Genomic DNA, 21,867 nt, shown 5'->3' on the forward strand with positions numbered 1-21,867 from the left:
TTTCTCTCTCCCATAGTTATTCCGCTGCACATTTCATATATCACATGAAAAGTTTGCACTTATGATTACCATAATAGGAGTAAGCAGCAACGAGAACTCGGACCTAATTACTCTGAGCCGCTGCCAAAGATACGAATCAAAGTTGGGGCTGCTCATGTGTCGGCACACAAACAGGGATAAAAACTCCATACAATCTACGGTACACAGTCAGGATATAAACTCCACTAGAAATAAAAGCACAGGATACAAACACATGCATACTGTCTCCCTCGTCATCATAAACGTATGCCATATACTATCATGCATGCCGCGTCTACAGTAGGTTTCTCGACGATGAGATTCGCCCCATCTCCAAACCAGTACCTGTATAGTACATATGAGCAGATCATTAGCAACATGGTTATTGTATGTTGCTTCTTAGTGTCTTAGCTAGGTAATACGTACCTTGAGAAGAATCAACGTCCCTAGGACGAGGGGACTCGCGTGCCTTGCCTCCCCGATGCTTCTTGCACAAACAGTAGACGATCAATAGGCCGACCACAACGGCCCCGACCGCTATGGCGATGATGGCCCCTGAGCCTAGCGTGTTCACCGGCTTCTTGCTGCCGTCGCTTCTACCGGGGGGCACAGGGGGAGCAGGTACATCCTCGTAGCAAGGACCTGGAGAATCTTTCATATTAGCACAGGATGGAGGGGAAGAAGAATGTAAAGTTTACGTAGTACGTAGAAGAAGTCAAGAAGACAGATAAGCATACCGCTGCAGTCACCTAGTGACGGTGTGGGCATAGGCCATGCCCCGACCATGGACGCATCCTTGCCGTGGCAAGACCGGTAGACGGAAGGGAGATCGAACGGGATAGCCCGTGTCATCATGAACTTGCATAGACAGCAGATGCCTCTGTCTAGCTCAAAGGAAGGGAACAAGTCGACCGCGTACAGGAGCGCGTCGCAGCACGACGGAGTAGGGGACTGCGGCGAGTCTTGGCACGAGACCACCGCGAGGCTGATAAGGTCAAGCTGGCACGTGTGCGTCGACGCCGTCGGCGAGGTTGCCAAAAATGGCGCCGACACAAGGCAAAGGAACACGGGCAGGAGAAGACGAGCCATGTTCTCTGAAGAGGGTATGAGTAAAGTCAGCAAGAGTAGAAAGTTTCAGCGACCAACGTTCACCCATGTAAAAGAAATCTACTAGCACAAAGAATCCAGTTCATTAGATTCAACTTGCAACTTGGCTTGATCGAACAACAAATTATGAAGAAAATCCAAGATCAACTTGCAACTTGTTTTGTGCTCTTGCGGCCTTACCTTGTACTCTTTGATTGGGACTCTTGTTCCAACGTCCAAGCTTTTCCCCTGGCTTTGCTTCAGACGCAACCTGCACTGGAGTTACAAGAGATTGAAGGATAAGATAAACATTCAGAAAAACTAGTACTACTAGGACGGAGGGAGTACATCAAAGTGAAAATAGGAAATACAGAGCAGGGGAGCTCACACTCACAAGCTCTTGCGTTGTTTACTGCTTGTGGCTGTTCTTGCATTGCTCTCGTGCTCGTCTTTTATACAGCGGGGTGAGCAGCAGACACAGTAAATACAATAGGATGCAATGAATAACGTAGATCTTTCGGTGGACAAGGGGTGGGTGCTAAATGAAGTGACTTCTTCGTCCTGCGAGCTGCAGGCTCATTGTTGCTCACTCCATCACGCTTCCTCTGGCAGGCATTCCGGCACGTCAGCGCAGCACTATGACGATCCACGCCGGAGAGAGGCTCCTCTTCGTACAGCGAGCATGAAGGCGAGGAGAGAGCCAAAAACACCACTAGAGTTGTTCAATCATCGCCATTCGTCCCTCCGCACAACGGTCGAGACTCGAGAGAGCATTTGCAACCTCCAAGAATCGCTTCAAAATTCTTTCGTGCAAAGCCGTTCTTTCCATATAAAGTGCAAGTCAAGATTGTCATAGCATATTTTTCGATAGAAGGAATATATTAATACCGTGAAAATATCAATTACACCCAACACAGTGCCCTAATGGTAATAAAGATGCACACAACAAAAAAGAATTACATAAAAGAAAAGTTCCGCTACAATGATCTATTTTTTGTAGCAGCGGACCAAACACCACCAAGACGGAACCACAAATCCATCTTCTCCAAAAGAGACGCTTCCATGAAAAGAACAGTGCACGAGCACCATCATCGTCCTGATTATAGATCATAGGTTTTCACCCTGGAGAAAGTTCGCACTCATAAAACAATGCCTTCAACAAGAACATTGTCGTAGGGGCGTCACGGCAGATGCCATGGGTAGGTTGAAGATAGGGGTCGATGGCCACCGAAGGATCCAATCCGGGGAGGGAAGATGCACTAAGAAGCGCACACAGAAGAACACAACGATCTACCCAGGTTTAGGGCCCTCGTAAAAAGGTAAAATCCCCTACTCCTGTTTGTCTGTATAATCTTGAGGTGGAATGCCAGATCAAGAAATGCCGACAGCAGGAAGGTCTCCATCTTCGCACAAGAGGGGCCCTAGGGCCGCCACCTTTATTCATTCGAACCAGCAGTCCCCTCACCACTGGCCAGTTACCGGCGAGCAGAAGGAGCAGGCCGACCTCAAGGCCCAGACGAGCCCAAAGGTGACCCCTAGATCGGCTCTCGCACCGACATCCAAATGGGATCTAACCTTAGGATGACGCCATGGGGGATCGAGCTTCCGCAGACACCACATCGCGCGCCGCCTCAGCCTCCGTTGCGCCTCTCTACCGTGCGTCGGTGGGCGCCGCACTGGACGAGCGCCACTGCCCCACGACCTGGACTCCACCTGCGCAACCTTGTCCACCCTCCCGCGCCAAGGAAGATTGATGGATGCGCCATCCCCGTTCTTCATCTTCGACAGCCATGCGTGGCCGCCACCGCTGGCAGCGGTAGTAGCCGGCGAGGAGGAGAAGGCCTTGGTCGCTAGGGTCTGTGGGGGGCCTCCAGAACCGCCCTAGCGCGAGCAGCCCGGGGGGGGGGGGGGGAGTTTGGGAGCGAACCACAAACATATTTAGTTACAAACCCACAAAACAAAATACTAGGCACATATGATTGAACACTAATACACACAAATGGCAGGTTAACTACTTTCATGCACGTACAAAATCCTTTTTAGTACCCATGTCAACCAAAATATGGACATTATATTTCTTAGATACTTAGTTAGCTTTAAGACTACAGATGACCCGCTTCCACTTCGTGCCGGTAGCGGAAGCCATGGGGCGAGGGAGACAGGGGATGAACACATGAGAGGTTTTTTTGTGCTGCCCTGAACTTTAGCTTTTTTTCTTGATCTTCCTTTTATTCATACGAAATGGGAAAACATGACCGTGTCATTCCATGATCCGAGCTTCGTGCTAGACAATCTACAACTAAGAGCATCTCCAGTTAAGTCCCCCAAAGGGATTTAGCACGCGTCGGAGAAAAAAATGTTCCCAGCTGTAAGAGCAAGATCTATAACCCTTGTTTTGTGTGTTTGATAACAACACTCGAACAATTCTAACCGTGCACAAAGATTATCTTTGATGGATTTGTAGGTGTACGGTGCCCTCGCTGAACACACTATGATCGGAAGACTGAAGCGTAGATCTTAGGTTTTCTGGTTTTGTGTGTGTGTCGTGAGATAACATGGTAGGAGAGGAAAAGAGGAAAAAGTTGTTTTAGCCATAGCGGTACTACCGGTACCAGGAGCGGTAGTACCGCTACCCTACTGGTACCGCTTTGAGCTACCGAGGATTGCACACGAGATTGTCCCACAGAACAAGTTACGGTACCTTTACGGTACCATGAGCGGTAGTACCGCTTGCCAGCGGTAGTACCGCCCACGGTACCGCTCAAGTACCGTAACATGTTACGACAGTACCGCTCCTGGTACCGCTTCGGTACCGCTTTGGATCCAGTAAGGTCTGGACCCTATTGCGGTACCTCAAGCGGTACCGCGAGCGGTAGTACCGTAATGTGTCCACGTGGACAAGTTCTATGGGGATTCGAACTCAGAGCGGTAGTACCGCTTCCCGGAAGCGGTAGTACCGCTTAGGCAAAAACAACACATAACGGTTGGATTTTGGAGGGACCTATATAAAGGCCCCTTCTTCCCCAGCTCATTTTCAGCTCTTCTCTCTCCCTCTCCTCCATTGTTGCTGAGCTCAAACTTAGTGGATCTCCCTCCCTACCCAATCAATCTTGCCCATACTTTGAGGAGTGGTGGAGGAGACCCTGATCTATCGTTCTACCGAGAGAAATTTCACCAATTCATGGTACTCCTTAGTGGATCTTGGTGGTAGAGTTCCTATAGTGGAATCTTGGAAGAAGTGCATCCATGGAGGCTAGCTTGGTGTTGTACTAGCCCCATGGGTTGTTGGGAGCCTCCTTGTGGTGTGGAGCTCGCCCCAACCTTGTGAAGGAATCACCGCCTCGACCGGTGCCTTAGTGGAGAAGGGGGAGCACCTTTGTGGAGCTCTCTCGAGGAAGAAGGTGAGGCCTTCCTTCGTGGTGTGGCCGTCTAGCCTCTTGTGTGAGGCTAGCACCTCCTCAACGCAGACGTACTCCCTTTTGTGGGAGGAACTGCGAAAACAAACCTCGCCTCGTCTCCGCGCCCTCCGGTTGTCCCGCTCCTTACTCTTACTATCTCGTGTTGTTCCTTTGCTTGTTGTACTTGTCTAGGATCATTGTAGGATCACCCCCATCGCTAAAGCTATCACCTTTATCTTCCGTTGCACTAAAAATTGAAAAAGGCTAAAACTTGACGTAGCGCCCATTCACCCCCCTCTTGTTCGCTACGATCCATTCAATTGGTATCAGAGCAAGGTTTTCTTGCTTGGGCTTTACCGCCTAAGAAATGGCCGAACAAGAGAATGGAGAGAATGGGTTCCTTCCCGGTGAGCAATCACCTCCACCATCAATTGTCGATAGCACTCCGGCTACTTTGGATGACCTCAAGAAATTGGAGTCATCCATTGTATCTCAAATGAAGGCTATGATGATGGAGTTGATTGCTCCCAAATCAACCCCCGAGGCAAGTGTCGATGTTCCTCCACCACAAGTCAACACCCTTCCTCTTGTTGATTTTGTCGCGCAATCGACAAAACCACCTCGAGAAGGGGAACTTGAGGACATTGGCACTTCATCAAAAGGGAAGGATGAATCACCGGTTGAGGGACAATTAGGAGGTTATCATGCAGTGCCTCCACCAAGTGATTACTCCCTAAATGTCCCAATACCCATGCCTCGCATCTTGACTCATGGCTCACCACCGCTACTTGAATCAAATAGCTTTGAAAATTGGCAATTCTTGATGAAATCTCATGTGCGCAGCGCGTCTACCGAGCTTTGGCGCATCATTGAGGAAGGCTATTCACCAAGAGACCCAAAGAACTTGACAAGAAGAGAGGTCGTGGATGGTCAACTCAACACCGCCGCCATCAACATGATTCACATGGCCGTCACGCCCAAGGATCGCGCTCATATCCGCTCGCTCAAGACCGCCAAGGAAGCATGGGATAAACTTGACAAGCTCTTCCTCGGGAATGAGAGCATCCAAAGCTCTCGTTTCAATGAAGTGAACAACATGGCCATATCTAAGAAAAATGTGGAAGACCGTGTTGCTCGCACCCACAATACTCACAAGCTCAACTTTGCATTGAAGATGAAGGACTATGGAGCTAGTGAAAGCAATGTGGATCCCATTGAGTGGAGTCCGGATGATCTCAAGGCCGAATATCATGAACACATGGCTCTTGCGGTCAAGAGTTTTTGGAATGGATACAAGAGACGAAGCTCCATACAATTTTGCTACAATTGTGGCGACACAAGGGACCTTGTTGCGGAGTGTATCTATGAGATAAGAAAGAGATCATCTTGCTACAATTGTGGTGACAAAAGGCACCTTGTTGCGGAATGTATCTATGAGAGAAGGGACGAAAATGATGGAATGCTCGTTCGCAAGAGCGGGTTTAGATCTCTCTCCAAAGGGCTCTCCAAGCTTTCCTCCAACAACGACGTCATCAAGATCTCCTCCACCGAGAAGTCTAGAACGAACAAGCTAGGAGATCAAGACCATTTGGTGGACAAGCTCAAGGCAAAGAAGTGTTATCTTGAAGAAAATCATGAAAGGTCACTTGAGGATGTTGCAACCTTTGCCAAGAAGAAAGGAGATGAAGGTCCTAATTCATGTTGTGACAAGCTCCTTGACGAAGTTTGCCTCTTGAGAAGACACAATGCAAAATTCTTGGAAGTCATCTCAACTCAAGAGAAGGCCTTGAATGAATACTATCACTTGAGTAAAGAGAAGGTGCAATGTTGTGATCACGAAGAAGAGATTGCCACTCTAAAGAAACACAAGGCCAAGCTATTTGAAGTGAATGAGAGGCAAAATGAATCCTTGTTGGAATGGAACCGTTTGAGCAAAGACATTGCCTCTTTGGAGAGACACAAATGTTTACTCTTGAGAAGAAATTCTCTTCTTGAGGAAGCTCTATCGGACCACGAAGATGAAGTTAACCACTTGAAGTCCGAGATTGAGAGTCTCCAAGTCCAAGTCCAATTCTTGGAAGGAGTCATTGAAGCCTATGGGGACTTATGCAATGAAGGAGAAGTGGCAATCATGCCAAGGAAGATCGAGAGAGAAAGAAGGATCAATGAAAAGAAGAATGTGAAGATAGGGCCCATTGAAAAATGGGCTCCTATCTCCAACTCTTGATCCATGAAGAACCTTGCTTTCGGAGATGCTTATTGGGTGGTTAACCTTGGAGCCACAAGTCTTATGTCCGGAAGCAAGGAATTTGTTGTCGTCATCAAGTCACTTATCTCTATCTTTCTCATGATGACAACACAAGCAAAAAGGTATTGGAGCCTTGACAAGGTGGTGACCAAGTCATATCTTGTCAAGACTCTTGCATATGTTTTCTTGGTTCATTGCGTTACACTCTTGGGTCTTTGTACCTACTATTATGAACATGTAGTGGTTCTCTTGTGGAGCTAGTCTCTTCAAGAGGCCACGGCCTAGGACTAATGGATTTTGCTTCTTTGTGTAGAGATTGTGTTTTATAGGGTTTGTGTTGAAGGAAATGAACCATGATGAAGTTTCTCAAACAATCTCAATACAAATTCTAGAACATAATCATTGCAAGAAGAAGTGACAATGGAATGGAGTTTTACACTCAAGATCTTGGATGTCTCCATTGGCAAAGGAGGAACCCTCTATATACTCCTAGCCATACTCTTACCCTCACCACATGGGGTTGCCGGAAGTGAGAAACAAACCTAAGAAGACACTCAAACATGATGATAGAGTATGAGTCTATTTGTGTGGTTTGTGGTATTGTGTGATGAGACTCATTCGATGAATATGGAAGTTCTTTGGAGGAAGCGAAGTGCTTCTTGTGAGAAAGGAGATGCAATTCCCCCGATTACCATAGGAAGGATGGGTGTTGGCACTCGCCAATCTCAAAAGCTACCTTCTATGAGTACCGGGGAAGGACGAAGTTCCACCCATGTGGAGCCATCTACACCACAAGGCCAAGACTCTTCCATTGGACAACCAAGTGCTAGATCATCTCTACCACAACCTCAAGTTCGACATCAACAACAATGGGGTCAAGGCGAGGACCTAAACCATGATGAAGATCAAGTGACCTCACAAGAATCTATCCTTTGGTCCATTCTCGTCGGGGTGCTAATGCGTCAAGACTCTTTCATAATTCAAGCAAAGTACAAGACATCCTCAAGAGCAAGATATGAGGGGGTCCAACGGTATAGCAACCCCAAGTCACAATTCTTCCCAAATGAGTCCAACAAGACGATGGTCTCACTCTCTACCGATAGTCGTCAAGGTTTGCTTCTCTAACTTTGTGCGCTTCATCCGGACATTGCATCGAGTGTGGCCATCATACCACCTTCATGCTACATGTCTAGATGGATAGCACGCATGGATATAGGGGGAGTGCGGTTTAAACTTATTGAGCTATCCCTCCCCCCATAATGCATAAAGAAATCCGAAACATATGCTATTCGTCAACTAAGTGACTAATGAGCTTCATGTTGAGTTGTAGCCGTGAATCCTAGATACATCTACGCGACCTCACACTACTAAACTCTTACACGGTGGCTTCGTCCACCAATCTCCTCTTTGAGGAGCTTTTCTTTTTCTTTTTGGTTTCTTCATTTGCCTTCGGTTCTCTTTTCTTCATTTTCTTCATGGGAGATTCACCTAAGCTTGGCTTTTCATTTTGGTTCTTGCAAGCTTGGTTGAGTAGTACCTAAACAGTTCCATCATCTAATCCTAAGCCATGATCTATCCCTCAAGCCAACTCAGTCTAAAAGCACAAGTCTACACCAAAATCTGAGTATCTTTGAGTTTGGGGGCCGGTACTACCGGATCTCAGACCGGTACTACCGCTCTGGGCAGTAATCTGACGAAACTTTACTTTTGTCCCCAGAGCGGTACTACCGCCCGAGGTACCGGGTAAGTACCGGTAAGCGGCACTACCGCTTTTACGAGCGGTACTACCGCTTGCGCTTTTGACTAGAGGTACCGGTTGGGTCGGGATTCGTCCCAAACCACCACAAATCCCCTTCCTCCTCAAGTCAACAGCGTCCCCAAGCTCAAGAACTCGAGGAGATCGGCCCCGATCTCCTCTTCCAGCCGCCATCGGCCAAATCTCCTCCGTGGAGAAGCTTCCCCACCCTCTTCTCCGCCATGTCCTCCGGTATGAACCCTAATCTCTCTCTCTAGGGTGTGTTGAACTCCCTAGATGCATAGGCTAGGGTTTGATGGAGGTTTGCGGTAGAGAAGCCCTCTTGGAAGTTCTACATGTGCGGAGATACTAGCTTGCAACAATGTGTGACACTATGAACCTCTTTGCCATGTTCCCAACCTAGATCTAGATGTGCAGAGCTTGAGCGGTAGTACCGCTTGTTCGCAGGCGGTACTACCGGTCTAAGCGGTACTACCGGGTCTGGTTGCGGTACTACCGCTTTGAATGGTTTCACCAATGTTGCTTGTTAGTGTCTTCCTTGATCTCTAACTCCATGACTTGTGCACTTATCCCCTATTCCCTCCCAAAACTTTGCTTTTCACAGGATCATCTAGGCCCCATGGTGGAGGCAAGGTCAAGCCCTCCTCTCGTCGTTATCGAGAAGACGAAGAGCAAGATGAGATCTTACCAGCAAGGACCACCAAGCGTCAAAGGGATGCAGCAGCAGCGGCAGCGGGCAAAAGGACCGTTCGGGGTCCTGAGATATCTATGAAAGATCTCAAGAAAGCCCAATTCATGCAAGTCCGAGGGGCCAATCCCTACATTGTGCCAAAGAACTCTCGTCTCTGCCCCAACACCTTCTTCTACCATGCCGATCAAGAGAGGATTTACAATGATGTCTATGGGTCAAAGGAGTTCCGGTGTTGCCCTCAATTCTCCATCAACATGGACAAGCTCCAAGCCAAGCCCGAGTACTTTGGGGAAGCACTCGAGATATGCGAAGAACAAGGTCTTATTCCTTTGATGACCTTCTCTCACAACTACTCCAAAGAGATAATATGACAGTTCTATGCCACTGTCGTGTTCCTTGAGGATGATGGTGGTTTCCGCTCTTTGAAGTGGATGACTAGGGAGCATGTGATGGAAGCCACATGGGAAGAGTTTGCTAGAGGCATTGGATATGAACTTCCCGAGTTTGAAAACAACTTCTTCAAGATTCATCTCCAGGCCAAGCCTATGGCCAAAGAGAAGATGGCCAACCTCTACATTCCCGGGAGGATGTTATGTGGAAGTGCTTACAACCTCCTTCCCGTCTACGACATCATGAACCGCATCTATCGCAGCACCCTCAACCCCAAAGACACCAACCATGATGAGGTGCATGGCTTCCTTGTAAACCTTCTCGTGCGCACCGATGAGATGAGGGGTAGGGGCAAACAATTGGATATCATGGACTTCATCTGGCATGAGATGCGGGATTGTGCCTTCCTCTGCAAGCTCCCTCAATATGCGCCCTTCATCATGAGGGTCATTTGTCTCAAGTGGGATCGAGATGGACGTGGAGATTTTCTTGACCAATGTCACCCCATCACTATCCATAAGGAGAAGAGTCCTCTTGTCAAGAAACATGATCCACCAAGGTTCGGCAAGGGAGCTCCCAAGGACAAGGATGAAGACGAAGCCGACAGTGATGACTCCGACTATGTGCCCAACTCCGTCAAGACCAAGGGCCTCTTCGCCAAGCTCACCGCTCGCCTCTAGAAGTCTTTTTGCTTCAAGAGGGATCTTGAAGATAGAATGTATCAAGCTCATCACGACAACAAGAAGATCCGCCAACGCCAAAAAGCAATGATGAGGCACATGCAGCTTCATGTCTCCGAGGGCTCCGAGGACAACATCACTCCTCCCGGTGAGTGGAAGTCGAAGCTCGTTTGGTCAAGTTCCGAGGACTCCATCCCCGAGCCACCTCATGGCAAGGGCCATGCTCAAGAGGAAGACGATGATGATGAAGGCGAAGATGAAGAGGAGGAGGACGTTGAGGATGAAGATGACAACGACGAGGATGAAGATGACAACGACGAGGATGATGATGACGAGTGATACCCTTGGGGCGTTAGTATGCTCCTTCTCCCTTTTTGGTGTCTCGGTGCCAAAGGGGGAGAAGTTGATCTATTAGGGACGGGAATTTGCATGGGGATGCCAAGGGCTTGGTGCTTCGTTTTGGTTCTTTCGGCCTTGGCATCAAATCTTCCCCTAGTTATTTGGAACTTTATTCGTATGTGTGCTCGCTACTCTATTTATGGATCTCCCGATCCCCCGGTTTGTATTAAGACTTAATCGTTCGTAGCTTAATGGTCTTCACTATTTATCCTTGATTGGCTGCATCAATCCTATGGAGGCTCTTATTATTATGAGTTTGGGTTTTCTCAAGGCAAAGGTATGAAAAGTTTCACCCAAACTCTCCTATATGCACTTATACTTGCCTCCATAGTGTGTTTGTGCTATATGATCTTGTCATATGTTCTTCTTAGCACTTGTGCTTGGTTTGTAGAATCTAGGGGGAGTTTCTCTCTAGGATGTGTGCATTTGTATACAAATGCATATTCTAAATATGCACACATCTAGGGGGAGCTTCGTCTACTCTTGCAAACCAAATACCTTATCATAATATCCTATGAATTATTGCAAATTCGTGTGTTGTCATCAAACACCAAAAAGGGGGAGATTGTAAGAGCAAGATCTATAACCCTTGTTTTGTGTGTTTGATAACAACACTCGAACAATTCTAACCGTGCACAAAGATTATCTTTGATGGATTTGTAGGTGTACGGTGCCCTCGCTGAACACACTATGATCGGAAGACTGAAGCGTAGATCTTAGGTTTTCTGGTTTTGTGTGTGTGTCGTGAGGTGACAAGGTATTAACTTGTCAATGCCTACAAATAGTAGACTAGGGTTTCGTTGGATGCAGAGGGCAAGTAGATCTCGAAGGTTTCAGCCGAAAAGTACTCGACGATGTAAAAACTAGGGTTTGTGAGACAATGATTCGATCCTTTCTTTGTCCCTCGACTCCCCCTTATATAGGAGGCGGAGCCGAGGGATTCGTGATATACAAGTTTACAGAGTCCGGGAGGGTTTCTAACCCATCCCGCAAGATTACAAACGATGACTCCTATTACAACTCTAGCTTTCCTTAATAGTATCTTGGGCTTCCGAATCTTCTTATTCTTCGGGTCATGGGCCTTCAGTAAACCCCGGGTACCATATTCGGCAGGCCCATTGGGTATGCCTATGTCAGTAGCCCCCGAGATTTTGCTTGAATCGCAGAGTCAGGGAAAATCTCCACCTTTATATTTATTCGACAACTCTGAATTTTCGCACATATCTCTGCATACGAATTTCTATATTGTACAGGGATAATGGTAGTTGGGGCTAGTTCATCTGACGGATCAGGTACTAGTTAACTGCTCTAGTGGCAATCCGCAAAAACCTACTTCAAGATCACGTCCCTGGACATGATCTCGGGATACTGGTGTAAACTTCGACAGGTGCCGCTTAAGGTCTTACCATTCTGTCGAGTCCCAGTCATATTTATCGGGTACCTAACGCGTCCGTTAGGATTTTTCTTCGTATCTGTTGATACGGAAAAAGGTAGCAAACCGACGTCAGAGACGGCGCCACGCCGCACAGAACGGATCTGGGGTCTTACCTTCGCAAATTTTGCAGCATTCAGAGATTTATTCGCAACTTTGGTGCTCTGAGAATATATTGTCGAGTGCTTATTCGGCTGTTGGAATAGCACATTTTATTGAGTCAACGGATGACTTATACTGCTCTCCCGATGGGAGTATATGCAGAGTTATTTGTATAACTCGAAATATACTCACTTCCTCTTTCTTTTTCTTTTTTCTCTCTCCTCTTTTTTTTATAATTTCATCGGGCACGCGAACAGCGTTCCCGATGGGAGTAGCCCCCGAGGCTACAGTCAAGAACTTGTACTTGAGTGTAGGCTCCACGCCTTATGTCGCTATATTGTTGTCATGTCTCATAATTTTTCAAATCTATCGGGTGCGCGAACAGCGCTCCCGATGGGAGTAGCCCCCGAGGCTATGAGCAAATACTTGTATTTGATCATAGACTCTTGCCATTTCTATTTTGACTTTCTCAACTTTTTCATTTTTTCCAAAGTAGCCCCCGAGCATTTGGGCAAAAACTTGTATTTGTTCAAAAGCTCTCGAAACAATCTTCTGCTGTCGCCGTTCTTGCAAAGCTTCATAGTCGAGATTTTCCTTTACCAAGGTGACATCACTGCTGATGATAGCCACGATTACTGTATCGGGAAAACGCGAGAACCTCTCTCTCTCTGGCTTGTGGGCCAAATTTTCGCACCAGTTTGACACGTCGCGCAACTGGATCGTCGGGTATTGTTTTCCTTAGGATGTATGATATGTACACCTGCATCCATGGGATTTGCACCATCAGTACTAGATCCTGTTCCTCTTCTTCTTCCTCCAATGTTTCTTTTGCAGCCCCCGAGGGTTTCTCGTTCTTTTCCTTCTTTGTTGGTTTTTTCGGCTTTGTGGATCTCTCTGTTATCTCTTCCCAGAACACGCTGGAGGGATTGCGAGGCACTGCGACCTGATGTTTGCAAGAACGTCGACTTCGTCATTACTCAGCCTGCTGATGTGGTTTACCTCGCATCCATCAAACAGCTTCTCCAGCTCATTATACATTTCCTTGTACGCCACCATGCTATCATTGACTGCATCACATTGGTTCATGACTTGCTGAGCCACCAATTGTGAGTCGCCAAATATTTTTAGTCGAGTTGCGCCGCAGGCTTTCGCCATCTTCATCCCATGTATAAGAGCTTCGTATTCTGCCTCATTGTTAGATGCGTTTGGGAACGTCATCCGTAAGACATATTTTAATTTGTCGCCTTCAGGTGATATGAGTATCACGCCTGCTCCAGCTCCTTCTAACCTTTTGGACCCGTCAAAGTTCATAGTCCAGGTTCTCGATAAATCCGGAGGCCCTGTGTTTTGCAACTCCATCCACTCTGCGACGAAGTCTGGTAGAATTTGCGACTTTATTGCCTTTCTTTTTTCATATGTGATGTCCCGAGGAGAAAGTTCTATTCCCCAAAGGGAGACACGGCCCGTAGCTTCTGGATTGTTGAGTATATTGGATAAAGGCGCCTCGTTGACCACTATTATCGGATGTGCCAAAAAATAGTGCCGCAATTTTCTTGCGGTTGTGAATACTCCATATGCTAGTTTTTGATACTGCGGGTACCTCTGTTTTGAAGGCGATAATACTTCACTAATGAAATATACTGGCCTCTGCACTCCATGAATTTTTCCTTCTTCTTCTCTTTCGAGCACTAGCGCCGTGCTGACCACCTGAGGTGTAGCCGCAATGTATAGCAGGAGGGGTTCCTTCTCTTTTGGCGCCACCAATATTGGGGGTGTCGAGATTGCGCGTTTAAGATCCTCGAAAGCTCTATCTGCCTCTTCGTTCCATTGGAACTTGTCTCCTTGCTTGATTAGGGCGTAGAACGGTAACGCCTTTTCTCCCAGTCTGGCGACGAATCTGCTTAAAGCTGCGACTCGCCCAGTTAGCTGTTGTATTTCTTTCAACTTTGTTGGCTTCCTCATTGTTACGATAGCTTGGATTTTTTCGGGATTAGCTTCGATCACTCTTGCTGAGACTAGGAACCCAAGGAGTTCTCCCGCAGGGACGCCGAAAGAACACTTCGTTGGATTCAGTTTGAGACAAAACTTGTCGAGGTTGTCGAAGGTTTCCTTCAAGTCCTCGATTAACGTTGCCCCCTTTTTTGACGTTATGACGACATCGTCGATGTACACTTGTACATTTTTCCCAATCTGTGTTGCTAAGCACTTCTGCATCATCCGTTGATATGTTGCTCCCGCGTTTTTCAACCCGAAAGGCATTGTCCTGTAACAAAATACGCCATACGGTGTAATGAACGCTGTCTTGGCTTCATCATCTTCTTTTAATCTGATCTGGTTATAACCAGAATATGCGTCCAAGAAGGAAAGACGTTCACATCCTACCGTCGAGTCGATAATTTGATCGATCCTTGGGAGGGGAAAGTGATCCTTTGGACAATGTTTATTGAGGCACGTAAAGTCGACACACATGCGAAGGACTTTCGTGTTTTTCTTTGGCACCATCACTGGGTTAGCTACCCAGGTGGCCTCTGTGGATATCTCTTTAATGAAACCAGCTTCTCTGAGTTGATCAATTTCTGACAGCATGGCTTTGCGGTTTGGTTCCGAAAAACGCCGCAAAGGTTGTTTGATTGGTCTCGCTATTGGATCCAAGTTTAGGTGGTGCTCGGCAAGTTCCCTGGGTACTCCTGGCATGTCAGTTGGACACCATGCGAAGATTTTCCTGTGCTCACGGAGGAACTCGACGAGCGCGCTTTCCTATGCGAGGTCCATGTTTGTCGCGATGGACGTCGTTTTCTTCGGATCTGTCGGGTGAATCTGCACTTCCTTAGAATCTTTTGCGGTATTGAAAGTTGATTCCTTGTTGGGTCTCCCTACATCTGGCAGCACATCATAATCAGTCATGAGCCTTGACGCTGCATACTCCGCTTGCATCCCGAAGGTTTCTGATAGTCGATGAAAATCCTTGTCACATTTATCGGCTAGCGCGAAGCTTCCTTTGACTGTGATTGGCCCCTTGGGCCCAGGCAACCTCCAAAGCAGGTATGTGTAGTGTGGCACCGCCATAAACCTGGCATACGCTGGGCGTCCCAACAAAGCGTGATACTGCGACGGGAAATCGACAACTTCGAATTCCAACCTTTCTATCCTGTAATTTTCTCGGGTCCCAAACTGAACGTAGAGATTGATCCTCTACGTTCATCTTCCCAAACTGAACGTAGAGATTGATCCTCTACGTAATTTTCTCGCCCAATGGGTAACTTGGCTTTTCTGGTGTGATGCCGTGGAAACGTGTGTCGGTTGGTTTCAAATTTGCTAAGGAGATGTTCATCTTCCTTAGTGTATCTGCGTACATAAGGTTTAAACTGCTGCCGCCATCTATAAACACTCGAGATACGTCGAATCCTGCAATTACTGCTGGTAAGATAAGTGTTGATTTCCCTGGTCGAGGAACTTGCTGCGGGTGATCCGCTATTGTGAAGCCAATGTCTTACCCTGACCAATTTAGGTACTCAACCGTTGGTGGAGGCATCTTCTCTGCCATAAACACTTGCCGCAAGATTACCTTCTGAGCCCTATTAGATGGCCTAGCTTTTTGAATCATCGAGACCGCACCATTATTGTTCGGATCAACATATGGAGGTGGTTGTGGTGCTGCCGCTATTCTGAGCTGATGTCGATTTTCGTCCGTGATCGCGGGAGGAGGTGGCAAGTGGATTTCACTCCTGGGCCCTTGGGGGTTTCTATTTGCTGCGTGAGCATTAGCCATCCCTGCGACCCGCAGCATTGCTTGGAAATTGCGGCAGTCTTTCTGCAGATGTCCTGATTGCCTTTTCCCATTGCTGTCGAGATAAAAATGCATCTGGCACGGCCCGTTCATCATATCTTCGGGAGTTACGAAAGATCTCTGAAACCTTGATCCGCTATTTTGCCTGTTATCTCTATTGTCGCCTTGCTGTGCATTACTTCTTTGGTAATCATCTCTATTGTTTCCTCCATTGTTTCCTCGAAAACCAGCCGATATTTGGCCAGGTGCGTCGTAACTTGAGAACTGTCGAGGAAATCGGCGTCTATTTTGAAAATTTCGACTGCGGTCCTCCTCTGGGGACCTATGTCGTTTGTTATGTACCGCATCTTCACCATCTGCCCATCTGTTTGCTATTTCCATTAATGCTGATACTGTCCTTGGGTTTGTCCTTCCCAAGTCCTCCACAAAATCTCCTCGTCGAACTCCTGCTACAAACGCATCTATCGCTCTCTCGTCAGATATGTTTTCTGCCGAGTTTTTGATGATGTTCCACCTTTGGATGTATTTCCTCATTGATTCATCATGCTTTTGTCGACATGACCTCAGCTCCTCTAGTGTCGCAGGTTTCTTGCAGGTTGATCGGAAATTCTTGATAAACACATCCTCAAAACTTTCCCAGCTGTCGATGGAGCCTGGGGGAAGCTTCTTGATCCACGATCTGGCGGCTCCGCTCAGATGTATTTGAATGCTCTGCATGGCTGTTGCTCTTGTTCCGCCTATCAATTTTACTGTCTCGAGGTAATCGACTAGCCAATCCTCGGGATCTTGCAGGCCATCGAATTTCTTGAAACTATCGAGTAGCTTGAATCCTGATGGAACTCGAGTTTTTTGGACCCGTCGTGTGAAACACGGGAGTCCACACATATCTTCTTCAGCAAGTTCTGGTGAATGCTGACGTTCCCTTCTTTCTTGTCGCGCTCTATCCACTCTGGCCTGAGTCATTGTGTCTCTGGCTCCACTCGCTCTCAGTGGATCTTGCACTGCTGCGGTAGGTCTCGGTGAAGGATAACGTTGCATAGAAAACAAAAAATTTCCTACCGCGAACACGCAATCCAAGCCAAGATGCAATCTAGAAGACGGTAGCAATGAGGGGATGGTCGAGACTCACCCTTGAAGATTTCCAAAGCCTACAAGATGAGGCTCTTGTTGCTGCGGTAGACGTTTACTTGCCGCTTGCAAAAGCGCGTAGAAGATCTTGATCACGGCGCCACGAACGGGCAGCACCTCCGTACTCGGTCACACGTTCGGTTGTTGATGAAGACGACGTCCACCTCCCCGTTCCAGCGGGCAGCGGAAGTAGTAGCTCCTCTTGAATCCGACAGCACGACGGCGTGGTGTCGGTGGCGGTGGAGAATCCCGGCGGAGCTTCGCTAAGCGTGCGGGGAAGAAGGAGGAGTGGGGCGGCTAGGGTTTGGGGAGAGGGGGGCGCCGGCCATCTATGGGGTGCGGCCACCTTGTAGTGTTGGGGTGGCCGGCCCCTCCCCTTGGCCCTCATTATATAGGTGGAACACCCAAGAGTTGGTCTACAAGTCTTCGAATAAGACCCCAAACCAAAACCTTCCATATGACATGAAACCTACCCAAGCTAGGACTCCCACTAGAGGTGGGATTCCCACCTTCCCTTGGGAGGGGGTGGCCGGCCACCTTAGGTGGAGTCCACCTGGGACTCCACCCCTTAGGGTTGGCCGGCCATGGTGGTGGAGTCCCTTCGGGACTCCGCCTTCCAAAGTGACTTTCTTCCGGAATATTCTAGAACCTTCTAGAACCTTCTAGAACCTTCCATAAATGCACCGGATCATTTTCAAACACATAAAATGACTTCCTATATATGAATCTTATTCTCCGGACCATTCCGGAACTCCTCGTGATGTCCGGGATCTCATTCGGGACTTCGAACAAATATTCGAACTCCATTCCATATTCAAGTTCTACTATTACAACATCAAACCTTAAGTGTGTCACCCTACGGTTTGTGAACTATGTAGACATGGTTGAGATCTCTCTCCGACCAATAACCAATAGCGGGATCTGGAGATCCATAATGGCTCCCACATATTCAACGATGACTTAGTGATCGAATGAACCATTCACATACGATACCAATTCCCTTTGTCACGCGATATTTTACTTGTCCGAGGTTTGATCATCGGTATCACTCTATACCTTGTTCAACCTCGTCTCCTGACAAGTACTCTTTACTCGTACCGTGGTATGTGGTCTCTTATGAAGTTATTCATATGCTTGCAAGACATTTAGACGACATTCCACCGAGAGGGCCCAGAGTATATCTATCTGTCATCGGGATGGACAAATCCCACTGTTGATCCATATGCCTTAACTCATACTTTCTGGATACTTAATCCCACCTTTATAACCACCCATTTACGCAGTGGCGTTTGATGTAATCAAAGTACCTTTCCGGTATAAGTGATTTACATGATCTCATGGTCGAAAGGACTAGGTAACTATGTATCGAAAGCTTATAGCAAATAACTTAATGACGTGATCTTATGCTACGCTTAATTGGGTGTGTCCATTACATCATTCATATAATGATATAACCTTGTTATTAATAACATCCAATGTTCATGATTATGAAACTAATCATCTATTAATCAACAAGCTAGTTAAGAGACTTACTAGGGATTCTTTGTTGTTTACATAACACACATGTATCAATGTTTCGGTTAATACAATTATAGCATGGTATATAAACATTTATCATAAACATAAAGATATATAATAACCACTTTTATTATTGCCTCTTGGGCATATCTCCAACTGTCTCCCACTTGCACTAGAGTCAATAATCTAGATTACATTATAAGGTACCTAACACCCATGGCATTCTGGTGTTGGTCATGCTTTGCCCTAGGGAGAGCTTTAGTCAACGGATCTGCTACATTCAGATCAGTGTGTACTTTGCAAATCTTTACTTCTCCATCTTCGATGTACTCGCGAATCGAATGATAACGCAGCTTGATATGCTTCAGCCTCTTGTGTGACCTTGGTTCTTGTGCATTGGCGATGGCACCCATGTTGTCACAATAGATGACTAATGGGTCCAATGCACTAGGAAACACACCGAGCTCTATAATGAACCTCTTCATCCATACCGCTTCTGATGAAGCCTCTGAAGCCGCTATGTACTCCGATTCTGTTGATGACTTCGCCACCGTGCACTGCTTCGAGCTTGCCCAGCTTACTGCAGCACCATTCAATATAAACACGTACCCAGACTGTGACTTAGAGTCATCAGTATCAGTGTTCCAACTTGCATCGGTGTAACTTGTTACAACGAGCTCTTGGTCACCTCCATAACAAAGAAACATATCCTTAGTTCTTTTTAAGTACTTCAGGATATTCTTGACCGTTGTCCAGTGTTCCATTCCTGGATCACTTTGATATCTGCTAGTCAAACTAACAGCATGTGCTATATCCGGTCTTGTACATAGCATGGCATACATGATAGAGCCTACTGCCGAGGCATAGGGGATCGACTCATCCTTTCTCTTTCTTCTGTAGTAGCCGGACCTTGAGTCTTACTCAAGACCTTGCACAGTAACATAGGTAAGAATCCTTTCTTACTTTCGTCCATTCTAAACTTCTTTAGAATCTTGTCCAGGTATGTACTTTGTGATAGCCCTATTAGACGTCTTGATCTATCTCTATAAATCTTGATGCCTAATATATACGATGCTTCACCAAGGTCTTTCATTGAAAAACTATTATTCAAATAACCTTTTACACTGCTTAATAGTTCTATATCATTCCCAATCAATAATATGTCATCTACATATAATATCAGGAATGCTACAGAGCTCCCACTCACTTTCTTGTAAATATAGGCCTCTCCATGACACTGTATAAACCCGAAGTCTTTGATCACCTTATCAAAACGTCGGTTCCAACTTCTTGATGCTTGCTTCAGTCCATAAATTGAACGCTGAAGTTTGCATACTTTGTCAGCATTTTTAGGATCGACAAAACCTTTGGGTTGTACCATATACAACTTTTCCTCAATGTCTCCATTAAGGAACGCCGTTTTGACATCCATCTGCCAAATCTCATAATCGAAAAATGTAGCTATTGCTAACAAAATCCTCACAGATTTTAGCTTCGCTACAGGTGAGAAAGTCTCATCGTAGTCAACACCTTGAATTTGTCGGAAACCCTTTGCGACAAGTCGAGCTTTATAGACAGTAATATTACCATCAGCATCTGTTTTTCTCTTGAAGATCCATTTATTCTCGACAGCCTTTAGGCTATCAGGTAAGTCTACCAAAGTCCACACTTTGTTATCATATATGGATCCCATTTCGGATTTCATGGCTTCTTGCCATTTGTTGGAATCTGGGCTCATCATCGCTTCTTCATACGTCGCAGGGTCTTCATCATTGTTGTCCACAATCATGACATTTAGACAAGGATCATACCAATCAGGAGTGACACGTTCCCTTGTCGATCTGCGAGGTTCAGTAGCTATCTCATTTGAAGTTTCATGATCATTATCATTAGCTTCCTCTGTTGCCGGTGTAGGCGGCACAGGAACTTCTTCCGGTACTGCGCTACTCTGATCAACGAGCAAAGATTCTTCAATCTCATCGAGTTCTACTTTTCTTCCAGTCACTTCTTTAGTGAGAAATTCTTTCTCAAGAAAGGTTCCGTTCTTAGCAACAAAGATCTTGCCTTCGGATCTGTGATAGAAAGTATACCCTATAGTTTCCTTAGGGTATCCTATGAAGACGCATTTCTCCGCTTTGGGTTCTAGCTTGTCCGGTTGTAACTTTTTTACATAGGCTTCGCAACCCCAAACTTTTAGGAACGACAGCTTAGGTTTCTTATTAAACCATAATTCATACGGCGTCGTTTCAACGGATTTTGAGGGTGCTCTATTTGAAGTGAATGCGGCTGTCTCTAATGCATAACTCCAAAATGATAACGGCAAATCAGTAAGAGACATCATAGAACGAACCATATCTAAGAGAGTTCGATTACGACGTTCGGACACACCGTTTCATTGAGGTGTTCCCGGCGGTGTCAATTGTGAAAGTATTCCGCATTTCTTTAAATGCATGCCAAACTCATAACTCAGATATTCACCTCCGCGATCAGATCGTAGAAATTTAATCTTCTTGTTACGTTGATTTTCTACTTCACTTTGGAATTCCTTAAACTTCTCAAAAGTTTCGGATTTATGTTTCATGAAATAGATATACCCATATCTACTCAGATCATCTGTGAAGGTTAGAACATAACGATAACCACCACGCGATGCTACACTCATTGGTCCGCACACATCGGTATGTATGATTTCCAATAAGTTAGTAGCTCGCTCCATAATACCAGAAAATGGAGTCTTAGTCATTTTTCCCATTAGACATGCTTCACATCTATCAAGTGACTCAAAGTCAAGTGATTCAAGTAATCCATCGTTATGGAGTTTCTTCATGCGTTTCACTCCAATATGACCAAGACGACAGTGCCACATATAAGTATAATTATCATTTAATTTAATTCGCTTAGCATCAATGTTATGTATATGTGTATCACTACTATCGAGATTTAATAGAAATAAGCCATTCTTTTCAGGTGCTCGACCATAAAAGATATTATTCATAAAAATAGAACAACCATTATTCTCAGACTTGAATGAATAACCGTCTTGCATTAAACAAGATCCAGATATAATGTTCATGCTCAACGCGGGTACAAAATAACAATTATTGAGGCTTAAAACTAATCCCGAAGGTAGATGTAGAGGAAGTGTGCCGACAGCGATCACATCGACTTTGGATCCATTTCCAATGCGCATCGTCACTTCATCCTTTAGTAGTCTTCGTTTATTCTTTAGTTCCT

General features: G+C 46.2%; 1 protein-coding gene across 1 annotated transcript in view; it reads right to left on the bottom strand.

Moving 5' to 3' along the window:
• Positions 1-142: 142 nt before the first annotated feature.
• LOC127349134 (uncharacterized) overlaps positions 143-21,867 on the bottom strand; it is a 29,711-nt gene continuing 7,986 nt past the window's right edge. Inside the window, exons 3-6 of the mRNA XM_071818320.1 lie at positions 1,306-1,375; positions 756-1,112; positions 445-660; positions 143-363 (exon numbers count right to left, since the gene is read on the bottom strand). Of these exons, the coding sequence (XP_071674421.1) occupies positions 314-363; positions 445-660; positions 756-1,112; positions 1,306-1,375 (693 nt within the window). The 3' untranslated portion in view covers positions 143-313. The remainder of the gene's footprint in view (positions 364-444; positions 661-755; positions 1,113-1,305; positions 1,376-21,867) is intronic.

The sequence above is a fragment of the Lolium perenne genome, chromosome 4, assembly GCF_019359855.2.
Source record: "Lolium perenne isolate Kyuss_39 chromosome 4, Kyuss_2.0, whole genome shotgun sequence".
In the NCBI taxonomy this organism is placed as follows: domain Eukaryota; kingdom Viridiplantae; phylum Streptophyta; class Magnoliopsida; order Poales; family Poaceae; genus Lolium; species Lolium perenne.